This window comes from Dermochelys coriacea, chromosome 1, assembly GCF_009764565.3.
Source record: "Dermochelys coriacea isolate rDerCor1 chromosome 1, rDerCor1.pri.v4, whole genome shotgun sequence".
NCBI lineage: Eukaryota > Metazoa > Chordata > Testudines > Dermochelyidae > Dermochelys > Dermochelys coriacea.
In genome coordinates this window covers 165,821,816-165,847,037 of record NC_050068.2, presented here as the reverse complement: position 1 = coordinate 165,847,037, position 25,222 = coordinate 165,821,816, and the positions used below count along the sequence as shown (strand labels likewise).

Sequence of the window (25,222 nt, the reverse complement as noted above, 5' to 3'; positions counted from 1 at the left end):
AATTCCAAAAGATTTATGGACAGATTTCCAATCTTTCCCTGCTGTTACTGCAATATTGTTGTATGAAAATATGGAAAAGTCAGGAGAGATTTAAGCTAAAATAGCCCATGGTAATTAATGATTTATGAAGATAGAAATAACTCTACAAAAATTCAGTTCATGCTTAGGTGACCTGGTAACTGCATAATCGTAATTCTCTCTGTCTGCCAAATGTAAACTTCTTGACAGTAGGTCTGTCTAAATTGGATAGTCTCTCAGGGCCGTGTCCAGGAGATATTTGGTTTCTGTAGGATGTTGAACAAAGAGGCTCCTCAAGCTGGTAGGGCTCAGCACCTACAGAACCTCCTCCTAACTTATATAATACAAATCTCTTCCTTTCTTGTGTCACGAATCTACAGGATTTGTGCTGTTGCCCAGCTTTTAAACAGTCCCCCATTCAACATGCTAGACCACATGGCCTGAATGCCTCTAAGGGCTTGTCTACATTACTTGCAGGATTGACGGGCAGTGTTGGATCCAGTGGGGGTCGATTTATTGTGTCTAGTCTAGACACAATAAATGGACCGCCGATTAGCTCCATCGGAGCGAGAAGCGTAGGCGGAGTCGATGGGGGAACGTCAGCTGTCGACTCACCACAGTGAAGACACTTCAGTGACTAGATCTAAGTACATCGACTTCAGCTACGTTATTTACGTAGCTGAAGTAATGTGACTTAGATCGATCCCCCCCACAGTGTAGACCAGGCCTGAGACTCAACCACTGGGCTCCAGCACTCCTGCTTCTCGCTGTGAGCTCTGTCCAGCAAATCCAACTGGAAAAGATTCCTATTCAGAGAGGGTTGCACCCTCTTCAGGGATCAGTGCACCTCTGCAAGTATTTGCGGTGACACCAGGCAGTCTTTTCAAAACAGACTAGGGTTTATCAGTCAACTGGAATGCAGTACTGGGAAGTCCTTAGTTGGCATAGAGAAGCAAAGGTTAAGACAGTAGCCCACACCCAGGCTCCCTTGAGCCATCCTGCTATAGGAACCATCAGGGTTTCTTTTCTCTATCTTTGTCCATTCTCAGGCGAGAGCTTCCTGTGTCTCTGTGAGCTCAGCTCTAAACGCAGACATCTGACACCTTTTGGTCCATTGTCCTCCTCCTGGGGAGCCCTGCTGAGTTCACATGTTCCATCTGCTGGAGCTTCCCACTGTTAAGTGTCAGTTGTTCAGTAACTGGGGTTCCTGTTGTCTTTCTGGATCCTTCCTTGATATGGGTTGGTTCTAGTCAGCCCTGAATGAGCCATTCCGATCACCCCAAATGCCTCATGTCTCCTGCAATGGCCCAGGAGCATCTTAATTTCCTGCACCCCCTGGGTAGCAATACTAAGACAAGAAAGTCACTGCCATACAAAAAAAATGACAAAAAATTCACACTTCAGTCATACATTGTCCACTGATCTGCTTTAGAACATAGGCACACACTTCCTCTTCCTGACCCCACATAGACCAGGCTTCATGGTGACTTCCTGAGCTGAGCATGCTCAAAAAGGACCAGTGATGTACATAAGGGAGGGGACTGGATAACAACATGACTGCAGAAAAGAGCCTTTTAAAGGCAAGTACACTTTATCTTTAGTTAACATTTTTGCCCTTTTCAAATGGTTTCATCCCGGCCTAGAGAGCAAACATGCTGCTCTCCTAACACAAAGGAGGGTACGGAAATAAAGAAGCCTATCATTTGTGTTTCTGGCCCCTGAGATGCCCATTGATTACTGTGTAAATGGCAGTCCACGTAGAGCATTTGGGACGATGGTGAAGAGGATATGCCATTGCTACTCTAGTGCAAAGATGAATTCAGTTGTAAAAGACAAAAATGGCATAAAACAAGTGGGTAGTATCCACTGTCCCAAGATTAATGGTCTGTAAACTAGAAGAGAGTACATTGTTTTTGGTGTTTGCTATGGAATTCATCCAGAATTCTTTTGTAGCTTGGCTGACTATTTTTTCCTTAGTATGTAGCCCATGTGTGCTAGCCACATTATTATATTTGGTGGCTTCTGTGGTGCGTATGATGTGTCTAATTTCTGCATATGTGATGCTGACTGCAAGCATTTGGATGATCTCGTGTACAAAATCTTAAAAAAACCCAAACTTCTCCAACATTAGGTTTCTGTGTCTGTTCCATGAAGAATTGTAGAGAGCATATTAAATTCCTTAAGATTGCACAAGCAGAAGGCAGGTTTTAGTCATGATGGTTTGGAGATTAAAATATAGGACTAGTCAAAATGGAGATATGTTTCCAGCTCAGATATTGACTTCCTGTGTGGCCTTGGGTCAGTCATTTTCTCTCTCCTTGTAACTAACAACCTCAAAGGCATGATGTCAACTAATGTTTGTAAAACACTTTGAGATTCTTTGATGGAAAACTTGAAAGGAATGGAGTCAAAACATAGGCCCACTTCTGCCCTTAGATATTCCCTTGCAACTCCATTGCAGTCATTGGAAATACAGGAGTTCATATCTGAAAATAGAAATGAGCCCACTAAGTTTACTATTCTATTTTAATTGGGTCAGCGTGTCCTATCATTGATTTCAGTATGGATGCACCATTTTAACCGAGAAACTAATTTGGTCCTCTGGGCCTGATGCTGTGTGATACTAAGCACTGGTGCTGATTGGAAGTTAATGGGAGTTGAGGCTGCTCAGCCCCACACCAGAGGCATGCAGTTCCTTTTTTAGATTGCACCTTGGGCCTCTAACATTATACTTCTGCTGAATTTTTGAAGGGATGTATAAGGAAGAAACCCATATGTTGTTGCCGAGGGAACATTTAAATAATGAAGAAATGATTGTAATGCTAAGGACCTGATTCAGGAAAGCACTTAAGAATGTGTTTAAGTCCCATTGAAGTAAATAGGACTTAAGTATGTGCTAAAGTGTTTTACTGAACTGGGGCTACGTTCTCTCATGTTTAATATTTCGCCAAATCTCTAGACAGGTAAAATTCCAGATGACTTCTCTTACTGTTTGTCCAAGACAATTTGCTATTGAAATATGTTGCACAGGGTAGTCTCTAGATTAGATTTGTATCAAAGATTTTTTCCTTTTTTAAAAATGTAAAATCAGATCTGGTGCCTGTTATGATCCTCCTGTCTAGAATAGTGTTATCTGACCAGCGTCAGGGTCTGGGGATAATTTGGAACAAATGCCTCTCACCGTGCTGGGTTTTTTTCCTGGAAGCATGAAGGTTACCTTCAGAGCACACACAGATAATTTTCCCTCTTCTCATTTATTATTCTATACAAAATTATTTATTTTACATATGGATTAACTTTTTAGCAGATAATTTTCTCAGGGACATTAGAGCATGTCATAAAGGAAACCGTTGCTTGGTAGTATATTTTTGGTAAGGTTACTTACCATAGTAACTCAGTTGCTAAGTTAAGTTGTAAAGCATATGACATAGCTGTTGTCTTTTCTTAATATCTTCACAGCGGCCATAAACTTTCTACAATCTCTGCTAGAGCCAGATCCTGCAAAGAGACCAAACATCCAGCAAGCTTTAGCAAATCGTTGGCTTAATGAGAATTACCCTGGGAAAGGACTGCATAATGTCACATATCCAAACAGGTATTGTAATTAATACAATACTTTGCAAATGTGAGAACACATTAAACCATTAGAGGCTTGATCCTGTATACCCTTACTCACATAACAAAGTCCCATTGAACTCATTGGGATTACATACATGAGTACGGACTGCTTATGCTTATTTCAGGACTGGGCCTGAAATAAATGGGAGATGATATCAGTTTTGAGGGAGTTCTTAGTGCAAAAGTCAAAATTACTTCCTTAAACTAGCAGAGAGATGCCATACTGCTGCATGGTGATCCAGGATCAAGACCACATACTTAGTTAACTCCTGGATCTTCTCAGAATTGATGGGGGAAGCCCACGGTACATCAGTCTTGGCACCCCTTTGTTTGCCATAGTTTGGAGTGATATTACTATGTCACTAGAAGTTACTATCTTTCTAAAACTCCAGCTCAGATTCTGTGTGATAAATAAAACATTATTATGGTAACCGTTATGATGAGGATCAGAGTTAGATGAACTTGCTTAGATGAGTATTAATCTTGAACACCTCAACAGACACAGAGACATATGACCAGGTTCAGGTGGATGACAGATCTCATGGCAAAACATATATGCAGCCAGGAAAAAAAGAGTGCTATTTTTGGTACAATTAGGGCTTGATCCACCAAGGGATTTAGGTGCTTAAATGTCACTTTAGGCACCTAAGTCCAAAATTTACATCCTCAAACCCCTGCTGCTTACGCTGTTGGCACCTAAATTCCTATGGCACCTAAGTTTCAGCCAGTGGACATGTGCAGTGCCAGCCACACCCTGACACTGCTGAGTTGCTTGGTGTCTAGCTCTCACCTAATCCATACTGCCTGATGCAGTAGGTGTTTCCAAAGGCTGTCTGTTGGATTGAGCCCCACACAAAGCATTCAATCAGAGGAGGAGTGGGTGGTGTGTTCTGTCTCCCCTCCCCCTTTGCCTTGTGTCTTATAGCTCAGTGGTTTATGTGTTCACCCAGGATGTGGGAGGTCTAGATTCACATCCCTGCTCTGCCTGATATGGAATGGGCATTTGAACCCGGGTCTCCTCACTCCCTGGTGGGGCTCTCTCTTGCTTAAGCTGTTCAATTTTTGTACAATATACTTAAACATTCATTGGGCCAGGCACAGACTGAGAACGACTCTGTAGCTGAGTGGTTAGCTGTGCCCCTTTCCCCCTCCTCCCAGAGCAGTGAGAATCTGGTTCAAGTCTTTGGGCTTGTCTACATTACCCGCAGGAGTGACGGGCAGCGATCGATGCAGCGGGGGGTCAATTTATCGTGTCTAGTGTAGATGCGATAAATCGACCGCCGAGTGCTCTCCCGTCTACTCCGGTACTCCACTGGAGCAAGAGGTGCAGGCGGAGTTGACGGGGGAGCATGAGCAGTCAACTCAGCGCAGTAAAGACACCACGGTGAGTAGATCTAAGCATGTCAACTTCAGCTACGTTATTCACATAACTGGAGTTGTGTAACTTAGATTGATTCTTCCCCCCTACCCCGCCCAAGTGTAGCCCAGGCCTTTGTTCCAGATCAGGCAGAGGGGAAGATTTGAATCTGGCTCTCTGACATTCTTGATGAAGGCTGTAGGGGGCTCCTCCTTATTTTTGTGGAAAAGAGCAAATCTGGTTTAGGTGCCAAATTCCAGGAGAGGGATCATGGGGAGAATCCTGAGTGGAGTCAGGCAGATCCCACCAGCCTACAGTTAGGCACCTATCTGATTTTGAGGGCTTGGCCACACCCTTCTTCTCAGCATTTCCTACTGGCTTGCTTAAGCAGCTCAGCGTGGTGACTTTTGTGAATACCATTCTTAGGTGCCTAACTCTTTGCATGCATTGTACAGGAAGCCTGGGTACTTACCTCAGACCTATGGATTCTTTTATGTGGCAAGGCGTCTAAACATTAGGTGTTGCAATCACGAGTCTAAATCCCCTTTGTGGATGTAGCCACTAGTCAAAATGCAATAGCTTTTGTGTAAAACGCAATTCAGCACCAGCTGTGGACTTATTTATGCCCAGGGATTGCAAGCCTAGAGTCACATAGGGAATAGCAGCTTCTAGTTCTCAGAAAATGGGAGGATCGAACTTGAGTGAGTCTGAGGGCTTTTATTCTGGAATGGAAGTTCATAAGAGAGATCTGGTGAAGCAATGAATCGTTAGGCTGGAATACAGGGGAACACAGAGTTGTGGTGCAGGGAAACGTGATTGGCTACATTCATGGATGGAATATAAAGAAGGAATATAAGAGTGGTTGGTTTACAAGGGATGTGGTAGAGAATGAGATGAATCGTTGTCTCAGCATTCTTGTCCCGATACCAAGTCTAATTGAGCTAACACAAAACACACACAGCAGATTTGAGGAATCTTGGTGCATTGGACTGTACTAAAGTATGGTACATATGAACATTTTGAGTTAAAGAAAGGGAAAATAAGTGTAAACTGAATGAGTCATTATGCTAATTAAATCACTGTCATAATGAGTCTAATCAATCTACTAAACATGGCATCTGTTAAGCAAATGTAACTGTAACTGAGAGCTGTGGGGGTAACTTAATTCTCTCACTCCTAGTCTTATCTCCACTAAACACAACACAAGGTTGGCTTAAAATACATTTGATTTCAAATTCTTTTCCATTTGCACGTGCAAGGTGCACTTTTATATTGATATATATTTTTAAATCTCTGGCATGCACTTGAGTTGCACTTTGTCAGATTGTATTGGAAGTGTTGTTTCTGAGTTTGCTCACAAGTATAACTGATTGTATGTATAATTATTTAGGTGACTTGTAAAGGAAGCTGGAGTCTAAAATGTTAAAGAAAAGAGTAGTGCAATGTCCTTTATTTCTCAAGTGCCCACTAATCGTTCTGTCTTGAAGGCAAAGGAACTAGCTGGGAAGGAAAGTATTGTACATAATCTAGTTTAAAAGGATATCCCTTTTTTAAAAAAATCACTCTTACAATAAATATTACAGTAAAACCTCAAAGTTACAAACTAACCAGTCAACCACACACCTCATTTGGAACCTGAAGTGCACAATCAGGCAGCAGCAGAGACCCCCAAAAAAAAAAAAAAGCAAATACAGAACAGTACTGAGTTAAACGTAAACTACTTTTAAAAAGAAAAAAAGGGAAAGCACCATTTTAATTCTGCATAGGAAAGTTTCAAAGCTGTATTAAGTCAATGCTCAGTTGAAAACTTTTGAAAGAACAACCATAATGTTTTGTTCAGCGTTACAAACATTTCAGAGTTACGAACAACCTCCATTCCCCAGGTATTTGTAACTCTGAGGTTCTACTGTATGTACAAAATCAGTTTTTCTCATCACTCGCGTCTCTGGAAAATCAGAAAATTAGGCTCCTGTGTATTTTGACCCACATTTTGTGCTGAAGTCAGTGGAGTTCCATAGGATTAAAGTCATGTAGATTATTGCCTTCTATCTTTGGGCTATAGTGTTTTTTTCTTTTTAACTAGTTTAGGTCCCAAACTTCACCTACCTACAAGTTGCTATTCAATAGTGTGATAAGAAAAATCCTCTTGATTGTAAATATTTAGGGCCGTATTTTGCTTTCATTTAAATTAGTGTAAATTTGGAGTAACACAATTAAATTCAACTTTGAAAGAGTTCCTCTGGATGTATGCCAGAGTGTGTGAGCAGTATATATACCGTAGTTCTTATCCACCACTTAATCACCAAGAAATCTCCACTCTCATCCCAACCACTATTTTTATTGAACTAACAAAAAGCAATGTATTGTACTCACGGGTACCCCTTCTGCCCTTTTATGGGCATCACTAAATGCTCCTTAGATAGGGACTTGGTAGAAGGAGTGGATGGGGGGAGGATGTAAAACTGAGATGCAGGAGATTTTTCATAAAATAATTCTGCCTGGCTTTTTATAAGCTTGCTTTTATTAAAGAAATTCTCTGACGACAAAAAATACTTTACATTTTACAGACTACTTCCAGCAACAATTGCCTGGGTTCTTTTTGCTATCCGAAGACAGACTTACTTACCATACAGCAGCATATACAGTTTGCCTATTAACTTCTTTAAAATAACCCTAAAAGCAGTCCCTAAGTACAAAATGAATTTTAATAAGCACGTTGAACAAAGGTAAATATTTGCTAGTCAAGATTTACCAGACTTGATTTTGAATATTATTTAGAGTCCTGCTATGTCCAACTCCATCTCACGTGCAGTAACGTCTGAATGTAACAGACATTAAAAATACCAGTGCAGGGGGTGAGATGGGAAATGATGAATCTATTAAAAGTAGAGATCAGATTTTTTAAAAAAGTTCAGCACCCAGCAGTCCTTAGTAAGGCACCTAAATAAGTGGCTAAAATAGCTATTGGAACAAGGAATAGCTTTTTTTAAAAACAATTATTTTTGAAAATAATGGGAGCTACTGGGTGCTGGGCACACCTGGAAGTCTGGCCAATTCATTTAGAAGCCTAAATGAGCTCTTTGGGAAATTTGACCTTCCAATTCATTGTTAAAGGCACTGTTATAACTGCACTAGGCTATTGCTCTCCATTCCTCAACTCAGATAAGTCCATTTTTGAGAGCGTGTGCAAACACACGCATATTTTATCTATAACTTTTAGCTTTATATAGTGCCTTCCACCTCAAAGCACTTCTACAGATTTAGCAAACTGCTATAGAAATGTTACATATAGCTCACTTCACCTACTGTTGAAATATACCGATCTTTGGGATGAAACACTCTAGCTAGCTACTTAATGCAAGGAGAAACACCCAAGCAGCGGTTAATGATTGCAGATGAAGAAGTACTGTATCTAATGGAAAGAACAGAAACATATAGGTAAGCAGAATGTAGCTAGCTGAGTTGGATTTTAGTTCTTCTCCTCCAAAAGGAGCCATGGGATGTTTAATGACTACAGTGGTCAAGACCTTGGGTTTTATGTCTTAATCAAACTGTGGCATCTGCAGCACTGCAGTGCTTCTTAACACCGTGCTGGGCCATTGGTTCACTATTGACTCAGAGGGGAGAATGCCATCTATTTAATGATCAATGTCACTTCCTGCAGCGCATACTGTAGCTGTTCCTTGGCAATCTACCATCCAAGTAATAACTAGCCTTGACCTTTTTTAGTTTGTCAGATCTGAATGGAACGCAGCATAGGGTGCTAGGGCTGAAAGCCACATAGAAAACTGCATCCAAAATCCCTGAGTACAGAGCGTATGCTGAGTTAAAGTATCAGAAGGTATTTTTTTATCGCTAAAATAATTTTTGGCTGCTTTTTGAACTAGAGCTACCTTCACAAGAACATAAGGCTAGTCATGTTTACATTACTTAGCTATATAATGGCCTTCAGATCTCTAGTGCATACTCTGCAGGTGTCCTCGTTGCTAACAAGCATTCTAATGTCTCATCTGGAGGATTGAATAAGAATAATTTGTTTGGTCTCTCTTTTTGTGTAGAATTCACCTAGAAGACCTCAGCCAAAGTGTGCTGCTCCATATGACTGAAAAGCTGGGCTACAAGAACAGCGATGTGATCAACACTGTCCTCTCTAATAGGGCAAGCAACACTCTTGCCATCTACTTTCTACTTAATAAGAAACTAGAGCGCTATTTGACAGGCTTGAGAGTAAGTATTGCTTGATATTGATTCTTGAAGACAACAACAACAATAATAATAATATAATAAATATAAAAAGAATGCTGTAATATACGAAAACTTTCCCACACACTGACATTTGATTCTGAGTCTTTAACTTAGTGAAGTGTAGCCCCTTGAGATTCACTGTTCATATAACATTAGTTGTGAAAGGCAGATAATCCTGGTAAATAGATAACATCAGATCAGAATTCCCAAGCATGGGAAGTAATTGCTTGTAGGTTGTATGTACATGGTTTTCAAATGTAGGCATTGGACAAAGAGGCTCCTGGGAAGGCTTGTGGCTTACAGAAACAAAGTCCTTACCATGTAAAGCTTTTGTTTTTGTCCTAGAGTTGTGTCAGGTTTATGCTCTTCAGATACAATTATTCTGTTATTAAGAAACATTCGTTAATGTAATGTGATTCTTGGGAGGAGAGGTGGGACACTTTAAAATGTGTGTGTTTGTTGTGAACTGAAAACTTTAAGATAAAAGTGGTACTTAAAAATAATATGTATGTAGAGTTTGTTGATTCGTTTTTGAGCCTCTTGGCCCATGGCACAAAGCATTAATACCAAATAGCTCTTGCATATGACCTTGGGTCAAAAATCCTGCTGTCCAATTTGCATTGCAGGTTTCTTGCAGGGTAGATTGTTATTGCATATTCTGCATTCAGTTTCTGCATAAACCTCCCATTGGCATCAATAGATGTCTACTCTGGGGATGAGAAGAGTAATAAGTGACTTAAGAGACTGACAGTGCAGTTGCAGCCCCAGGATCTCCCTCACATAGATTATGACTAGGGTTGTGTGAAATTTGGCAGTTTCACTTTGTAGGGGTTCTTGCAAACGCTTTTCTTTGTTCTTTGGTGTCAGTCTCCTTAGGTTTCAGAGTGGTAGACATGTTAGTTTGTATCAGCAAAAACAACAAGGAGTCCTTTTGGCACCTTAGAGACTAACAAATTTATCTGGTCATAAGCTTTCGTGGGCTAAAACCCACTTCATCAGATGCATGGAGTGGAAAATACAGTGGAGAGGTATAAATACACAGCATATGAAAAGATGGGAGTTGCCTTACCAAGTGGGGGGTCAGTGCTAAAGAGCCAATTCAATTAAAGTTGAAGTGGGCTATTCTCAACAGTTGACAAGAAGGGAGGAAAAATCTCTTTTGTAGTGTTAATGAGTTCAATGTAATCAAGGTGGCCCATTTCAAACAGTTGACAAGAAGGTGTGGGTATCAGCAGGGGGAAAAGTTAGTTTTTGTAGTGACCCATTCACTCCCAGTCTTTATTCAGGCCTAATTTGATGGCATCCAGTTTGCAAATTAATTCCAGTTCTGCAGTTTCTCCTTAGGGTCACTTCTACCTCTTCAGCTCCCCCCTTCCCCCTGGATTGCCCCCTTCCCATGTTTGACTTTGAGGTTTGAATTCAAAGCAAAGGGCCATTGAAACCAGCAAATTTCTCCTGTTTTCACATCAAAACAATGAAAAGCTCTGTAGTCCACATAGTTGTGATTTGAGCCCATAACAGTGGGGAAGTATGCACTGAAGTAGCCATCCTAACACTTTTCTTTGAAGGAGTACAGTCTGTGCACTCTTTTATGCTGGCTAAGAAGGGGGGGAGCCATCACCCTGCCCCCACCTCACCTCACCTCAGCTTACCCCTCTCTGCCTGCTTAAGTGAGCCTAGCACTGCCAGCACGGGTAGTTTCGTGCTCTCTAGCGACATAATGGGTGGCCCCTGTAGAAGTGTATGGGGCATGCAAGGGGCTGAGGCACCTTGTACTCTGTCCTCCCTTGGCATCTGTGCATAGCGAGGCACAATCTAGGTCTGAGATGTAAATAGTGAGGAAGCTGTAAGCATCTACAAGGCTGCTTATAAGGGGGCAGGGTTTTATGGGTTTTTCCTTTCAACTTATTAGTTTCTGTTTTATCTCAGAGGGATTCCTTGTCTGATGAATGGCCATGGATTTTTACTCCTCCTCAGAGCATAGTTATATTAGAAAGACCATTCAGATGTTTTAATAATGATGTCTCGCTGGCCATTTGCAGATCAGCAAGAATGATATTTAAATATAATGGGCCAAATCCATCATTGCCATAAGCTGGTGCAACTCCGTTGAAAGCCACAGTGAATTTGGCCCAGCAGGTTGTAGTTTATCAGTTTTGTTGCTTCTAATTATGTCACATTATTTTTTCCCCTCTTCAACAGAAGTCAGATGTCCATGACAATGTTTGCTACAGGAACCAGCTATACCAGATAGAAAAATACAAGGTGAACCAAGATACCTATGAGGTAGAGCTTTTTATGATGATACTTTGATACCGGACTGAATTTAAGAATTTCCCACTGATTGTGAATACAATTGGTGGGTTTCTGGCCCTGTGGGGGAAAACAGAAATAATTCCAAGCCCAGAGAAATAGGGAAACTTGCTTACAAGAGAGAAAGTTACCAAACGACTCATTTCAAAAGAATTGCCAGGAGGTTTGGGCATCTTCATTAAAAAAGAAGCGACTGATCTGCTAGCACAGAACAAATGGACAGAAAGGTCAGAATAATACCGCCAACATGTAAGCCTAAATGTGAATCTCAGTGACAGTGAAGAATATAAGTTAGAGATGCGAATGTTCTAGACAGCAAATTCCATTTGTCCATTCAGGTATTCTCAACCCCCCAATTTGACTTTGAGAACACTCCCAACACTGATGAGTTCATAATAACTGCTAATCACTAAAGCTATTGTGTTTCTCCTCAGATATATTCTGCTGTAATACAGGCTGCATGGTGCTGTGTGAAATTTTCTTAGGGATATAAAAAAAACCACCGTAGCTCCTCTACAACATCTTCTAGCTGATTCTCTCCAAGCACTTCACAAGAATTTATAAATTAAGCCTCACAATATTTGAGGGCTAGTCTCCCACTCCAAGATACAAGTAGCTCCCATTGAAGGCAATTGGTGTTGCATGATTGAAGGCAATCAGTGTTGCATGTATCTTGCTGAGGAAGAATAGAGCTCTCTGGGAGGTAGAAGGAGTATTATCATCCCCATTGTACAAATAGGAAACCAAAGAACCAAGAACTTAAGTAACTTGCTCACGGTCACAGCCTTCACTGCATTTGAACAATGCAACTCAAAAATTAAACAATGTTCAGCCCAGGTTCATTGACAGGCTCTGAGTAGAGCTGTTTGAAAAATGGGTATTTTTCCCAATGAAAAATTTGGGTGAAGATTTTTTTTTTCAATTTTTTCGAGACCTGTTTAAAAAAACTAGAAAACTTGACATTTTAGTCAAGCAAAAGCCAAAAAATGTCATCCCAAACCCAGAACATAATTGGTTTTGCATCAACGTTTATTAATATTGAGGAGAAGTGTTTCAGGCAGGGCTGGCCTGAGGTGTTTTGTTGCCCAGGGTGGAAAACTGTGGTGTTCATCACTTCATTCTGCACACCCACCTCCCCACAAAACAAATGCAAGCAAAAGGAAAAAGACAACAAATGGGGATTTGGCACTCCTGGATGTTGGCTGCCTGGATCGCCCGCCCCTCAGGTCAGTCCTGGTTTCACAGGAACACCGCTGGCCTGTTTATATGCCCAATCTTACTATCCAGACTTCAGTGAGAGCTCTGTGTAAGAAATGCCTGTCTGGGCCTATCATTGCACACCAGTGGCTTTGATGATTATTTATTGTTTGTATTACTGTAGTGCCTAGAATCCCTAGTATGTCATTGTACTAGGCACTGTACAAATGTTCTCTGCCCTCAAGAACTGTGCTTCATCCTCATGTTGGGACCTAGGAGAGTAAAAAAACACTGGTTTCAGAGTAGCAGCCGTGTTAGTCTGTATTCGCAAAAAGAAAAGGAGTACTTGTGGCACCTTAGAGACTAACAAATTTATTAGAGCATAAGCTTTTGTGAGCTACAGCTCACTTCATCGGATGCATTTGGTGGGAAAAACAGAGGAGAGATTTATATACACACACACAGAGAACATGAAACAATGGGTTTATCATACACACTGTAAGGAGAAAGAAAAGGAGTACTTGTGGCACCTTAGAGACTAACAAATTTATTAGAGCATAAGCTTTCGTGAGCTACAGCTCACTTCATCGGATGCATTGTGAGATGTAGCTCACGAAAGCTTATGCTCTAATAAATTTGTTAGTCTCTAAGGTGCCACAAGTACTCCTTTTCTTTTTGCGAATACAGACTAACACGGCTGCTACTCTGAAACCTGTAAGGAGAGTGATCACTTAAGATAAGCCATCACCAACGGGGGGGCGGGGAACCTTTCATGGTGACAAGCAAGGTAGGCTAATTCCAGCAGTTAACAAGAATATCAGAGGAACAGTGGGGGGTGGGGTGCGAGGGAGAAATACCATGGGGAAATAGTTTTACTTTGTGTAATGACTCATCCATTCCCAGTCTCTATTCAAGCCTAAGTTAATTGTATCCAGTTTGCAAATTAATTCCAATTCAGCAGTCTCTCGTTGGAGTCTGTTTTTGAAGCTTTTTTGTTGAAGTATAGCCACTCTTAGGTCTGTGATCGAGTGACCAGAGAGATTGAAGTGTTCTCCAACTGGTTTTTGAATGTTATAATTCTTGACGTCTGATTTGTGTCCATTCATTCTTTTACATAGAGACTGTCCAGTTTGGCCAATGTACATGGCAGAGGGGCATTGCTGGCACATGATGGCATATATCACATTGGTAGATGCGCAGGTGAACGAGCCTCTGATAGTGTGGCTGATGTGATTAGGCCCTATGATGGTATCCCCTGAATAGATATGTGGACAGAGTTGGCAACGGGCTTTGTTGCAAGGATAGGTTCCTGGGTTAGTGGTTCTGTTAAAAAACACTATTGGTAAAAGCCACTCTGGTTTTATGGTGTTCTGCAATCTGCTAGTACTGTTCTGTCTGGAGACAGAAAACAGGGGTCATGTAAATTAGGACGCTGACTGATGAGGAGTGCCTACACTCAATGGTTCCCTCTCAGTGATCACAAAGATACTGTTCATTCACTAGATAGAAGGTGTTGCCTTTTGTGTTGCTTGTCTCTATCTTTTTTGCCTGGGTTTTAAAGGAATCCACTACAGATAGCAGGGGCCCTTTGATTTTAGGATTTCCTTTTCTTTCCTTTCTTTGCCAAAGGGAGGAATTACAGTGGTGCAAGCATTGTGCAGGTTTCATCTAACAACCATATGATAAATTACAGTATTCCCAAAAGATCACCTCTTTCTAAAGCTGCTTTTCACAGTTATGATGGTGGTGGTCACCATATTATTAACAATGGTTTCCAAACCCAAAATTACATGGGCACCTTTATATTGTGTCTGGTTTTGTTTGTTTTTTTAAAAAAATGCATTTACCAATTTAATAGACAAGTTAAATTGCAAGTCAGATGGAAGTATCAGGGCAAAGCACGTGCTGCATTTTATTTATATAAAGAGCACATACTTTATTTAAAACATATCAGCTGTGGATAGATTGAGTAAGATGTGCCTGAGGGCTCATTAGAGCCAAATTCTTCTCTGTATACACATAGGTTCCCAGTACAATCACTAGGAGCCACTTATGTGTTTCTGAGGTGTGAATTTAGCTGTTAGCTTATTGTTTACATGCGTGTATTGTGTATATGGGTATGTATAATAATGTATTGTATAAGAACATACACTTGTATTTCTACACAAGTGAAAGAAAACTTATTTGGCAAATAGTGCAACGATAGAAACACACAGATTGTTTTGGTGTTATTTTTAAAATGGAAGTGCATTTGCTTCTGCAGCCCTAAAAGCCAATTGCAACCAGAGAATTGATGTATGACTTCTATACGAAAAATTAAGAACTAATGACAGTGCTACCACAATTGCCTATTTTGGCAGCATACATTCTCATGGCTAAGGGGTCGCTGCTTATTTCCTCTGAAGCCTGGTCTGCAGACAGTTTTACGTATAACAGTATAACTATTTTGGTTAGGTGTGTGATTTTTTTTTTTTTTTAACTGGAATAGCTATACTGGTACAGCCAGTAGTGTGGATGCAGTTATACTGATATAGCTTCTTCACTTTCCCACAAAGGAATAACTATATACAGCTTTATAACACTATAACTGTGTCCACACTAGGTGGGCTGTATCACATTTACAATACCGTGATAGTTGAAACAGTACAGCTTTTCGAAAAGGAGTACTTGTGGCACCTTAGAGACTAACAAATTTATTTGAGCATAAGCTTTCATGAGCTACAGCTCACTTCATCGGATGCATTCAGCTTATGCTCAGATAAATTTGTTAGTCTCTAAGGTGCCACAAGTACTCCTAGTCTGTATTCGCAAAAAGAATAACACGGCTGCTACTCTGAAACCAGTACAGCTTTTGTTTGTGGGCAAACCCGATGATATTGTTGCAACATGTTTTTAAGGTGGATATGGAAGCCTTCTTCTCTCCCTTCTTAAATTATTGTATCTTATAAATATTAAAATTTGTATTATAATGAGGGAAAAAGACATCAAATATATTCTGAGTTGTAACATAAAAATTACTGTCTAAGGGCCTAAGCCTGCAAAAATGTCTGTACGTGTTTACTTTTGAGCACATGAGTAATCCCGTAAACTTCAAATCCTACAGGAGCAGGGCCTTGGTACATACAAGATGACAGATTCTAGAAGTTAGCTTGTAAAATCTTGGGTAGTCTTTCTATGTGTTTGTACAGTGCTTAGCATACTAGGGCCCAATCCTGACTGGGGCATTTGGGCACTTCAGCAATACAAATAAATAATAATATTCTAAAACAGAAGATGAACTGTTAGCACACTGAAACAGAAAAAAGAAATGCTTCAGAAATAACTTACCTAAAAATAATCACTAGCCTATAACTAAACCTGTTTCTATAGGGACTCTTAACAAATGCTTCGTGATGGAGACATCCTTTGGGTGTCTTTTCAGATTCTTTGGGAAATTTCCAGGGTCCATCCCCTTATTCTCTCAAGAAGGAAAGGTTTACTTACAAACTAACCTATATTAGGCTATTTGGGATCTCCCAATTTGACTGTGTTCTTCCACCACTGCTGCAAGTATGAGCATCCCTCTCAATCTGCCTTTCAGCTCCAAAGAGAAACATGGGAGACTAGTCCCTAGATAAATGATGTAGCTGTGTTGCCATGGAGATGCCATGCAGACGTCTCCTAAGGTTCTGCAGCACCTGGCTGAAATTCTTCCACATCACTTTAGTAGCAATGTAAAAAATGCAAATGTAAATGACTGTGACCATAGTGGTTGTGGCTCATAGTGCCCCATATTGCTAGTGAGGAAGTATTGCAATAGGGCTGTAGCTGTTAGAATGGCAAGCCCCCTTTCCCATAGGGCTCACTGGAGGGGGAAGTTAGCAGCAAGCTCTGCAGTGGTGTTGCTAAGACGGCTGTGAACTGGTGTGCAAAGAGCTCCAAGATACAAGTTCCCTACCCGCGATAGGGTATTTTAAAGGCTTGTTTCATATTTATATTTAGTAGAGGTATGTAAGCAAGCAAGAAGAGGTGTTGGGAGGACTCATGGGATTGGGAACAGTAGAGCTAAAGTAGTGCCCCATGTATGGGATCCCTGGAAGCTGGATTGGGTGTGATGCTCCCCATGCAAAGTAGCTGCCGGAGTCAGATTCAGGTTTGGAGGGAGCTGAAGGAATTCTAGCACAGAGAGCTAGTGCTGTGGTCCTATCGTAACAACAGACAAAGACAATATAAACACCAGTTATCTTTCTTTTAAATCTATTGCTGGGATTAGAGGTAGATTTGGGGGTTGAGGTCAGGACAGGAAATAGCATAGAATGAGGTAATGCCAAATATTCCCAAGTATAGCTTACTGGTACAGCTCTTTCATTGTGTGAGCTGGATATATACAGTATGTTGAAGGCTGAACATTTATAGCTCCTCTAAAGAAAATCTTCCTTTCCTTTTCAAAATATAATGGCATTTGGCACATTGGGACTCAGGGTTTTTTTTCTTTTTAGAGGAAATAGTCCTAATCAATTTTAAAAATAATTAAAAGACCATTTCCAGCATGTAGCCAGGATGAAGTAACTTACTGATAACACAGGATATGTGGATTTCCTTTTCACATGGGTACTTGAGTCTGTACAAGACAGCTGTGCTACTGCTCCATGAAAATGTTACAGCAGCATGAACACGTAATATAATGTCAGGGTCACTTGGAACGTGTTTCAGAGTAGGGCAAAGTTCTGAGTTAGCTCTGTCTGTTGTACCACTAGACTAAAAATAATTGCCGTATTGAAATGTTCTCGCTGAGGCTGTATCAACCAAAATGCAAATCCTTCCCTCAAAATACCAAATAGCTGTTGAGAGTCTTGATGGCCTTTTTGTGTTGATATTTCACCATCTGGTCCTCTCGTCACAAAGAGAGAACCCCAGTTTCTGCTGGGCTTGGCATCATAGCTGCAGAGCCTCATGTAACTATTCAACATGATGTGCAGGGAATTAACTGCACTGCTCCCATTGACTTTATTTTTATGATCTATTATTTATATAGTGCCATGTGTGTGCATAGTATTTTGCAGATATGCAAGAAGGCCAGGTATCTGCTTCAAAGAATTGACAGAATAAACTGAATGAGAGATGTACAGCTAAAACCACATGCAATGCATTATCCATGTAGGAGTTAATCTGATCCGTTTGCACATAATCCACAGCCTGTGTGAAAGAGGTTTGTTGCTCAGTAGAGATTTCCAGAGATGCTTTAGATTCTAAGAAAGATCTCTTTGCCAGCCCTAAAAATTCCTCCTTTACAGCTTTGTAATAGGTCATAAAGCCTAAAGAGTGCTGTTCTTCTGTGAGTCACTGATGCCCTTCCTCAGGAGTATTTAACCTTCCAAAGTTCAAAGGGCAGCAAGCATGGGGAAAAATTTGAGCTCCTTTTCTTGGTCCATGGATGGGAACAGTGAAGTACCTGAGCCATGGGAATGATTAAAATGGACTTTGCCCACCTATTTTCCTAATGTGTTGGTCTTAAAGTTGTTAGTTTCAAATCTTCTAGGGGTTATTATAACAAATGTCTGTTTCTTCATCCAAACTGGTTTTCCTCTCTTACATGTGTGTACTGATTTGTTACTATAGGGATGGCAATGAAATGAGTGCTCAGCTGGTACCATTGATTTTTTTTTTTTTATAATGAAATCTTAAGATGGGCTCCTTTTAGTTAATATTTTATCTATCAAAATGTATACATAAAGACTTAATGGCGGAAAGAGCTCTGAAGCATTTGTTTTAAAAAAGACTTGTAGTTTCACAGACTTTTCAATTGAATATAACAAATAAGGTGGCTAAATAGAGAGTTTATAACAGTGTGAAGAGTGTTGTTTTAAAGCAACACTCAACTTTTTTTTTCCGAAACTCCCCCCCCCCCCCCCCGAAAGAAAGAAAACAGATAGGTCCAAAACTGGACCAAGCAAAGTCTTCCTAGGAAAGTGTAAGATTCTTGCAGTCTAGCAACTAAATATAAATGTGAATTGCAAATCTGGAGCCTGATTTTCCAAGGTAAAATAGCATCCGAAGGTTCCACTAAAATCAAGGGAGTGGAGGCACTCCGTGCCTTGCAGAATCAAGCCCCTTGTGTTAAAAAAAAAAAAAATGCTAATTCATTTACATTTTAAAACAAAATTTTGAAAATTAGGTTGTTTTTACTTACCTTCTGAGTCCTAAAACTCAGTATGTGCTTCCCACCCCCCACTGTCAGTTGATATAAAATCGTTTGTTTTAAGATGTATGGCTCTGTCATGTTTAAAGGGCAAAGCCCCAATCATGCAGTGAGTGCTAGTCAGGCACACAACGATCATGGCAGGATTGAAGCCCACGGGCTTAATTCTCGACTCTCGTTCATCTTGTGTGGACACCTTTGTGTAACAGCTTTAAAATGTTACCAAATCTGAATGGCAGTATTTTATATCCTGTTGGACTCATTTTTCACAGGTGTACGTGGCTATGCAAGGTGCAAGACAGTGGAGTATCAGGCCCTAAATCTGCAGTATCAGGTCCATATTCTTCATGTCTGGGCCCAGACAGACTGTAAATGACTTGGGAGTTTAAACTTCTTTAAAGCTTCATAACTCACCTTTTAAAATGTCAGAGGATTGAGTGGCCTCTGAAGAAAGAGCTTTTCTTTTGTTTGAGTTTCTGAAAACAATTTTCACACTGCATGAGTTTTCAATGTAGATGAGAGCCATGAAATCATGTTTAACAGATCAGAAGAAAATGTTACACAGAAGATTTAGTTATTTTGGGTAGCCAGATGTATTCCCGTTAAATCTTTGAATTCAGCTAGATAAGTGGTGTTTTGAATTCATTTTTTTTCTTAGGGCACATAAACTTTCTAAAATAAGCCAAACTATTTTTGTTTTATAACTTAAAGGACAAAAAGCAAAAAGAACAAGAAAAGAAAGGGGAGCTTCTCTACCGCCCACTCCCAAAGAAAACAGAGAAAAATTCACCTTCTTACAGACAACCCTCCTCCTGCCTTATTGCACAGATACAGAACCCCAAGGCACTGCTGAAAGAGCGAAAAACCACCAAGACTGGTGTTCCCGAGAAAGGTTAGTAGAAGAATTTTGTGGGTGTGGGTGTGTGCGTTATCTACCACACGTAGAAGGAAGTTGTAAATAAGAGAGGATTGAACAAAAAAATCATGCTTTAAACACAATTTCCGAAAGACACAATGACAATTTTTAATAATCATGAACTCTTGGTTTTGTGTCTCTTCTGATTTGCCTTGTGATAGAGTTTCCATGGCTTTGTTTAAAGTCTTCCTTCCTCTACACAACATAAATGCATGCAAAATCACCTTTATTTTATACCAGCACTTTAAAAGCAACAGCACCCTGCTGATGGGTCAGCAGATGAGTGAACCTGACAAAGAGTTTTTTTTTTTTTTTTTTGCCGCCCATGGAATGCAGTAAGAGTGGAGTAGAAGGGAGCAAGGAAAGCAACCACTGAGCCAGAGGAGGAGAGTTCCGGTAACCAAGAGCAATTGGAGAAAACAGAGGGGAATGATTGGGTGATGAAGGAAGGATAAACAGCCAGCCAATAGGGAAGGGGAGGGAAAACCCAAACCACAATAAACCTTCGAAACAAAAACAAAGGGAGAAAGCAAAATATGTAAGACTAGGGAGAGAGGTCAGAAAAAGTGTTAATCATGCTGGAGGGGAGGCAAGCCGGAGAGAGAATAGGTGGGAGGGAGCACTGCAGTGTGTGACAACATAAAGGAATTGAAGCGAAGAGCATTCAAGAGTGAAAATGGGATAGTGTGTATATGGAGCAAGGGCTGTGGGGGGGAGTGGCAGTGAGAGAAGGGAGTGAATAATGTGTTTGGGAGAGGTTAGACCCAGATGTTAGACCCAGATGGAGACACACATAAATTTAAAGCTGTGTTTATCATACACTTTCCAGTAATCTGACATTTTATTCATTTGATTATTTAGGTTTCATAACAAAAAAAAAAAGAGTCCAATAAATGGCATTATCAGGCCGTGGCACTATCTGCCATAAGGTAACAGTAATCCATGGGGCTGATCAGAAATGGTACATATTTTCCATGAAAAATTTCAAAAGTAATGGCAAATTTTAATTTTGTTGAAATTTTTAATAGATTTTTTTAAAGTAAAATGATTTTTTCCATTTATATTCTTTCCCTGTCTCCCTTTTCTGAAACTAAAATCTGAAAATCTTTTAGATTTTGATGAGAATGAAAATTTTCTATTCACCAGACAAATATTTTGACAAAACGTTTTGACCAGCTTCAGAAAGCAGACCAATCAGACAAAACCCCATCAATGCATTCCAGATTAAACTCAACCCAAGTAATGAACATTCACACCCATCCACAGATCTCAGCCCTCTGCCCAGACTCCTCCCTTCCTAATGTCCCAAAGAAATAGATATAAATTTTGCAGTGTTCCCTGAAGATCAGCAGACCTGAGCTATTTCAGACTAAGGATACTTTAAATACATGGGATCCTTATGGAGAGTGCTTTATTGCCAGTCCTCTCTCCTCTAAATCAAGGGGAATCCAGCTAAAGAATCTCTGTGGATTGATTTTCACAAACACAAGAAAAATGTGTGTTGCCTCACATTGGTTCTAGTTACAATCAGTTCGGTATAGGTAGATGCGAACATTCAGTGAAAACCAAGGAGATCTCCTGATTGCACTGTTGTTTTATTATTGGGCCAGATCATGAAAACCTTGTTCCATTTGAATTCAGTGCTTTCTCAGGCAAAATTCCCTCTGAAGTCAACAAATGAAATTCTGCTTCCAGCTATAACTGTGTAAATCTGGAATGCAGTTATTCTATATGTAGACCTGTGAAACTGAGGACACATTTCGTCCAATGGGAGTAAATACTTCAGGATTAACCTCGTTATTATTACATGTATCTCTAGGCATTCAGTAGGTAAAGTGTTCCATTCCTGCTAAGAATCATGCAATGCTCTAATAAGATTTAAAAAAAAATAAAAAGGAAATATCATACTTCCTAGACTTTTCTCAGAAGTTCATTAATTCAAACTATTAAGATATCATCAGCATGTGGTTGCATATTTCTTATTACTAAGTCAATGCACTTGTCCTGCCACTGAGATCACTGGCAGGTAACAAACCCACAGAACAACCATGTAAGTACAAAATAAAATTCAACGCATCAGCTCCTTGATCACTGCACTGAGTATACGCTGCACAGCCGTTTGGTTTTTATGCTGCATCCATCCTGCCGGCTAAACTTCTGTGGAATGTGAGGTCAAACACCCTCTGCCCTGGGCCAGAGCAAGTATTAGAGAATGTCATTCACTTTTCTGATTTCTTTTCCTTTTGTTCTGTAGATTCTACCGGTGGTTTAAGCCCTTACCATGAACCCATGGCAACCAAGACCAGTTGTGTCACTTCCTGTTCTCTGGAATATCTGGAAATCCAGCCACCTCTTCCAAGGACCCCTAGACTCCTTAAGAGGCAAGATTCTCCTCAGCAAGAGTCTGCAAGCATCAGAAGTCAGACAAAGGATGTTCCTTTGATCCTGAATATTGTGCATTCTTTTGAATCTGTCGATAGAGAGGACCAAATAGATCAGATTTCCCCCTCTCACCAGTATAGAATTTTGAGTTCACCAGTGAATTTTAGTTATAAAAGCTCAAGTGAAAGGACACTATCTCCACTTCTCCAGCCTGGAAGCGCATCTCCTGCCAAAACTCCAATTCATGGCACTCAAGTCTCTTTCACATACGAAGAAAAGACAAGTCCTTTGAGAGAAGAAGTCGTGTCTCCTACTCAGCCAGCTTCAAATAGTCTTTCCAATCCTTTGGGGAGCCCTAATTGTGTTAAAAGCAGAGGCAGATTCCCCATGATGGGGATTGGGCAGATGTTACGGAAAAGGAATCAGACAATGCAGTCAACCACTGACAAGTCGCTGGAAGCAAGAATGCCTCAGTTACAGCAAATGAATCCAGCACAGATTTCATTTAATGCAGCAGATGCTGTGAATGGCCAGTGTTAATCTGACGCTCTTGAAAGCCAGGATTTGCAGTGCTGCTCTCTAGGGCTTCAAATGTTTAGAAGAAGAGAAAATTGCAGGCATGTTGGTCTCCCTATATAATATATTATAGCAGCCAGCCTGGCAAATCAAAGGTCTGCTTGTAATGTTTTGATGGGTTTTAGTTATTGAAATTGAAAGAAGAGGGCCCAATTTATGCTGTTAAGAAAATTTAGCAAAGGTGACATTCATTTGGCTTGACTCTACAGTGAAATGTGTCTTAAAAGATCTACTGAAAATCTACATAAGGAGATACTATAATCTAGTATTACATTAAGATTTTCAGCATCAAAAGAAGAGCAAGCATAACAGCTTGATTCACCAGTGTTACCTGCATTAATAAATTTGCCCTGGGCTTTCTGCTGCCGTGACTGCTGGTACCAGCTAGGAACTGTGATTGAGACTACAGTTGGTCTCGTATCGTACTGACACAGGTATTGTTCATGTGGCTGAAGTAGAGGCAAAACACTAGAGATTGTATTGTTGAAACCAAGAGCTACACTTCTAATTCAAGAACAGGCTCCACCAAGAAGGAAAAGCAGATCAGTGGGAACTTGGATAACAGCATGAGTTCTAGACATTCAGAGCAAGTGAAGGCTTTGATTGTCAAAGCAGATTTTACTGTTAATCTTTCAAACTAGATAATAGTTGAATCTTTTATTTTTTTCTTAAAGAAAATGTTCATTTTATAGGAGGTGTTATGGAAAAGAAACATTGTTTTAAAACTAGTTTGGTCAAATTGACATTTTCCTGCTCAACTCATAAGACAAGTCTGCAAGTGGATGATTAAAACAATAGTCAAAACTGCAACTTGGTCGTTTAAATAATCCAGTCACCTCTGACTTTTGTATTTGTACTAATTCTGTGGAAAACATAATGGGAGAATTGCATTAACCTCTGTTTTAGCAAAATATCATTGACCATACATGAAGGCTTCTCTGAGAGACTGCAGTAAATTTAAGAGTTAAAAGGACACACCAGTGCCATTTCAGACTGCAAGGATGGTAATGCAGTGGTTACCAAAAATTTAGTAGTAGTCTGAGATGTGAAGATTAACTTTCCTAACAGGCAACATACTCTACACACTGGCATTCTTTTTCTAAGTAAACAATACATCTGAATAAAGGGAGTAACAATTTTGGTTAATTTTTTTGCAAACCATTTGCTATAAACTTAGACGGTTTAACCAAAGACTATTTTGTGGTTTGTCTGTACTGTGCTGGCATATGAGTTGTGTGTACAGGATTGTTTGATAACTTTTATCACTAACTCTGGGTCCTGGGTCAGTGGCAGGTAACCACCAATTATGTATGTGCTTCTCCTTCCCCCCGACCCCTTCACATGTAATCAATGGGTTCTAATGCCTTTTTAAAATACAAGGCAGAAAAAAGAGCAAAAAAAAAAATGGCTCAGGGGATTGGTAATGAAATATGGGGACCTTCATCTCAAGATCATAATTTTGAATCCAACCAATATCTTCTTGGCCATAGTTATTATTTGTGTTTCGGTAGCACTAGAGGTCCCAGCTGACACTGGGGCCCCATGGTGTCAGATTCTGTGCAAAAGCATAGTAAGAAACATTACCCGCTCTGAAGAGCTTTTGGTCTAAATTGAAAAGACAAAGGGTGAGAGAGGAAATAGGAGCACAGAGAGGTGAAGTGACTTGCCCACGGTCACACAGTAGGTCAGCAGCAGCCATGAGTAGGAATCTGATGACCTGACACCCAACCCAGGCACACTGTTCTCTAGGCCGCACTGCCTCCTAAATTATTACCTCTGCTTGATGGCCTATGTGACCTGAGGTAATGGTTAGTCCAGCTACTGATGAGATATATAGCCCTCTCCCTCAAATAATCCCCACATTGGGAACCATTGCTGGCAATGCCAACAGAGGATCAGGACTTGAATGGGCATGGAGGAAGAAACACCTTCTTACCCCTGGAGATGAGCTGTTCAGGTCACAGCTAAAGTTATGTGGTAGATCAGTATAGGGAGCCTTGTTCTGTTTGATGTACAAAGGGTTCAAGTCTCTGGGGCTGTCAGACCAGCACTAGAAAATATATAGATATATAATGTCCCCAGATAGTTCAAATGGTATTTTTAAATATAACTAAAAGCATTTTTACACATTTTTGGGTTTCAAAGTGTCCTATTTTATTTGCATCAAGCACCTGTGCATCCTCTGGGTCCATTTTACTGCTGCCATTTGTGTATCTTTTTTTTAAAAAAAAAAAACAACATACTTACACTAAGAACATGAAAATGCTTGCATTCAAGTCTAGCGTAGTGAGAAGAATCCTTTGCATGCTTCAGAGCTGTATACCTAAATATGTTGCAAATACTAACTTGAACTATAAACTCAGGTTTCTTTGGAATTCAATAGAAGATTGGGGGAGACAGGAAAGAGAAGTGTATTTTGTGA

The 25,222-nt window shown here is 40.3% G+C and overlaps 1 protein-coding gene across 2 annotated transcripts in view; it reads left to right on the top strand.

The window, feature by feature from the left end:
- HUNK (hormonally up-regulated Neu-associated kinase) overlaps nucleotides 1–24,174 on the top strand; it is an 88,872-nt gene extending 64,698 nt beyond the window's left edge. Inside the window, exons 6-10 of one of the 2 annotated variants that reach the window (XM_038388162.2) lie at nucleotides 3,478–3,613; nucleotides 9,052–9,220; nucleotides 11,441–11,524; nucleotides 19,638–19,818; nucleotides 22,097–24,174. In XM_038388162.2, the coding sequence (XP_038244090.1) occupies nucleotides 3,478–3,613; nucleotides 9,052–9,220; nucleotides 11,441–11,524; nucleotides 19,638–19,818; nucleotides 22,097–22,764 (1,238 nt within the window). In that variant the 3' untranslated portion in view covers nucleotides 22,765–24,174. The remainder of the gene's footprint in view (nucleotides 1–3,477; nucleotides 3,614–9,051; nucleotides 9,221–11,440; nucleotides 11,525–19,637; nucleotides 19,819–22,096) is intronic. The other variant, XM_038388163.2, reaches the window with a different exon arrangement.
- Nucleotides 24,175–25,222: the final 1,048 nt, after the last annotated feature.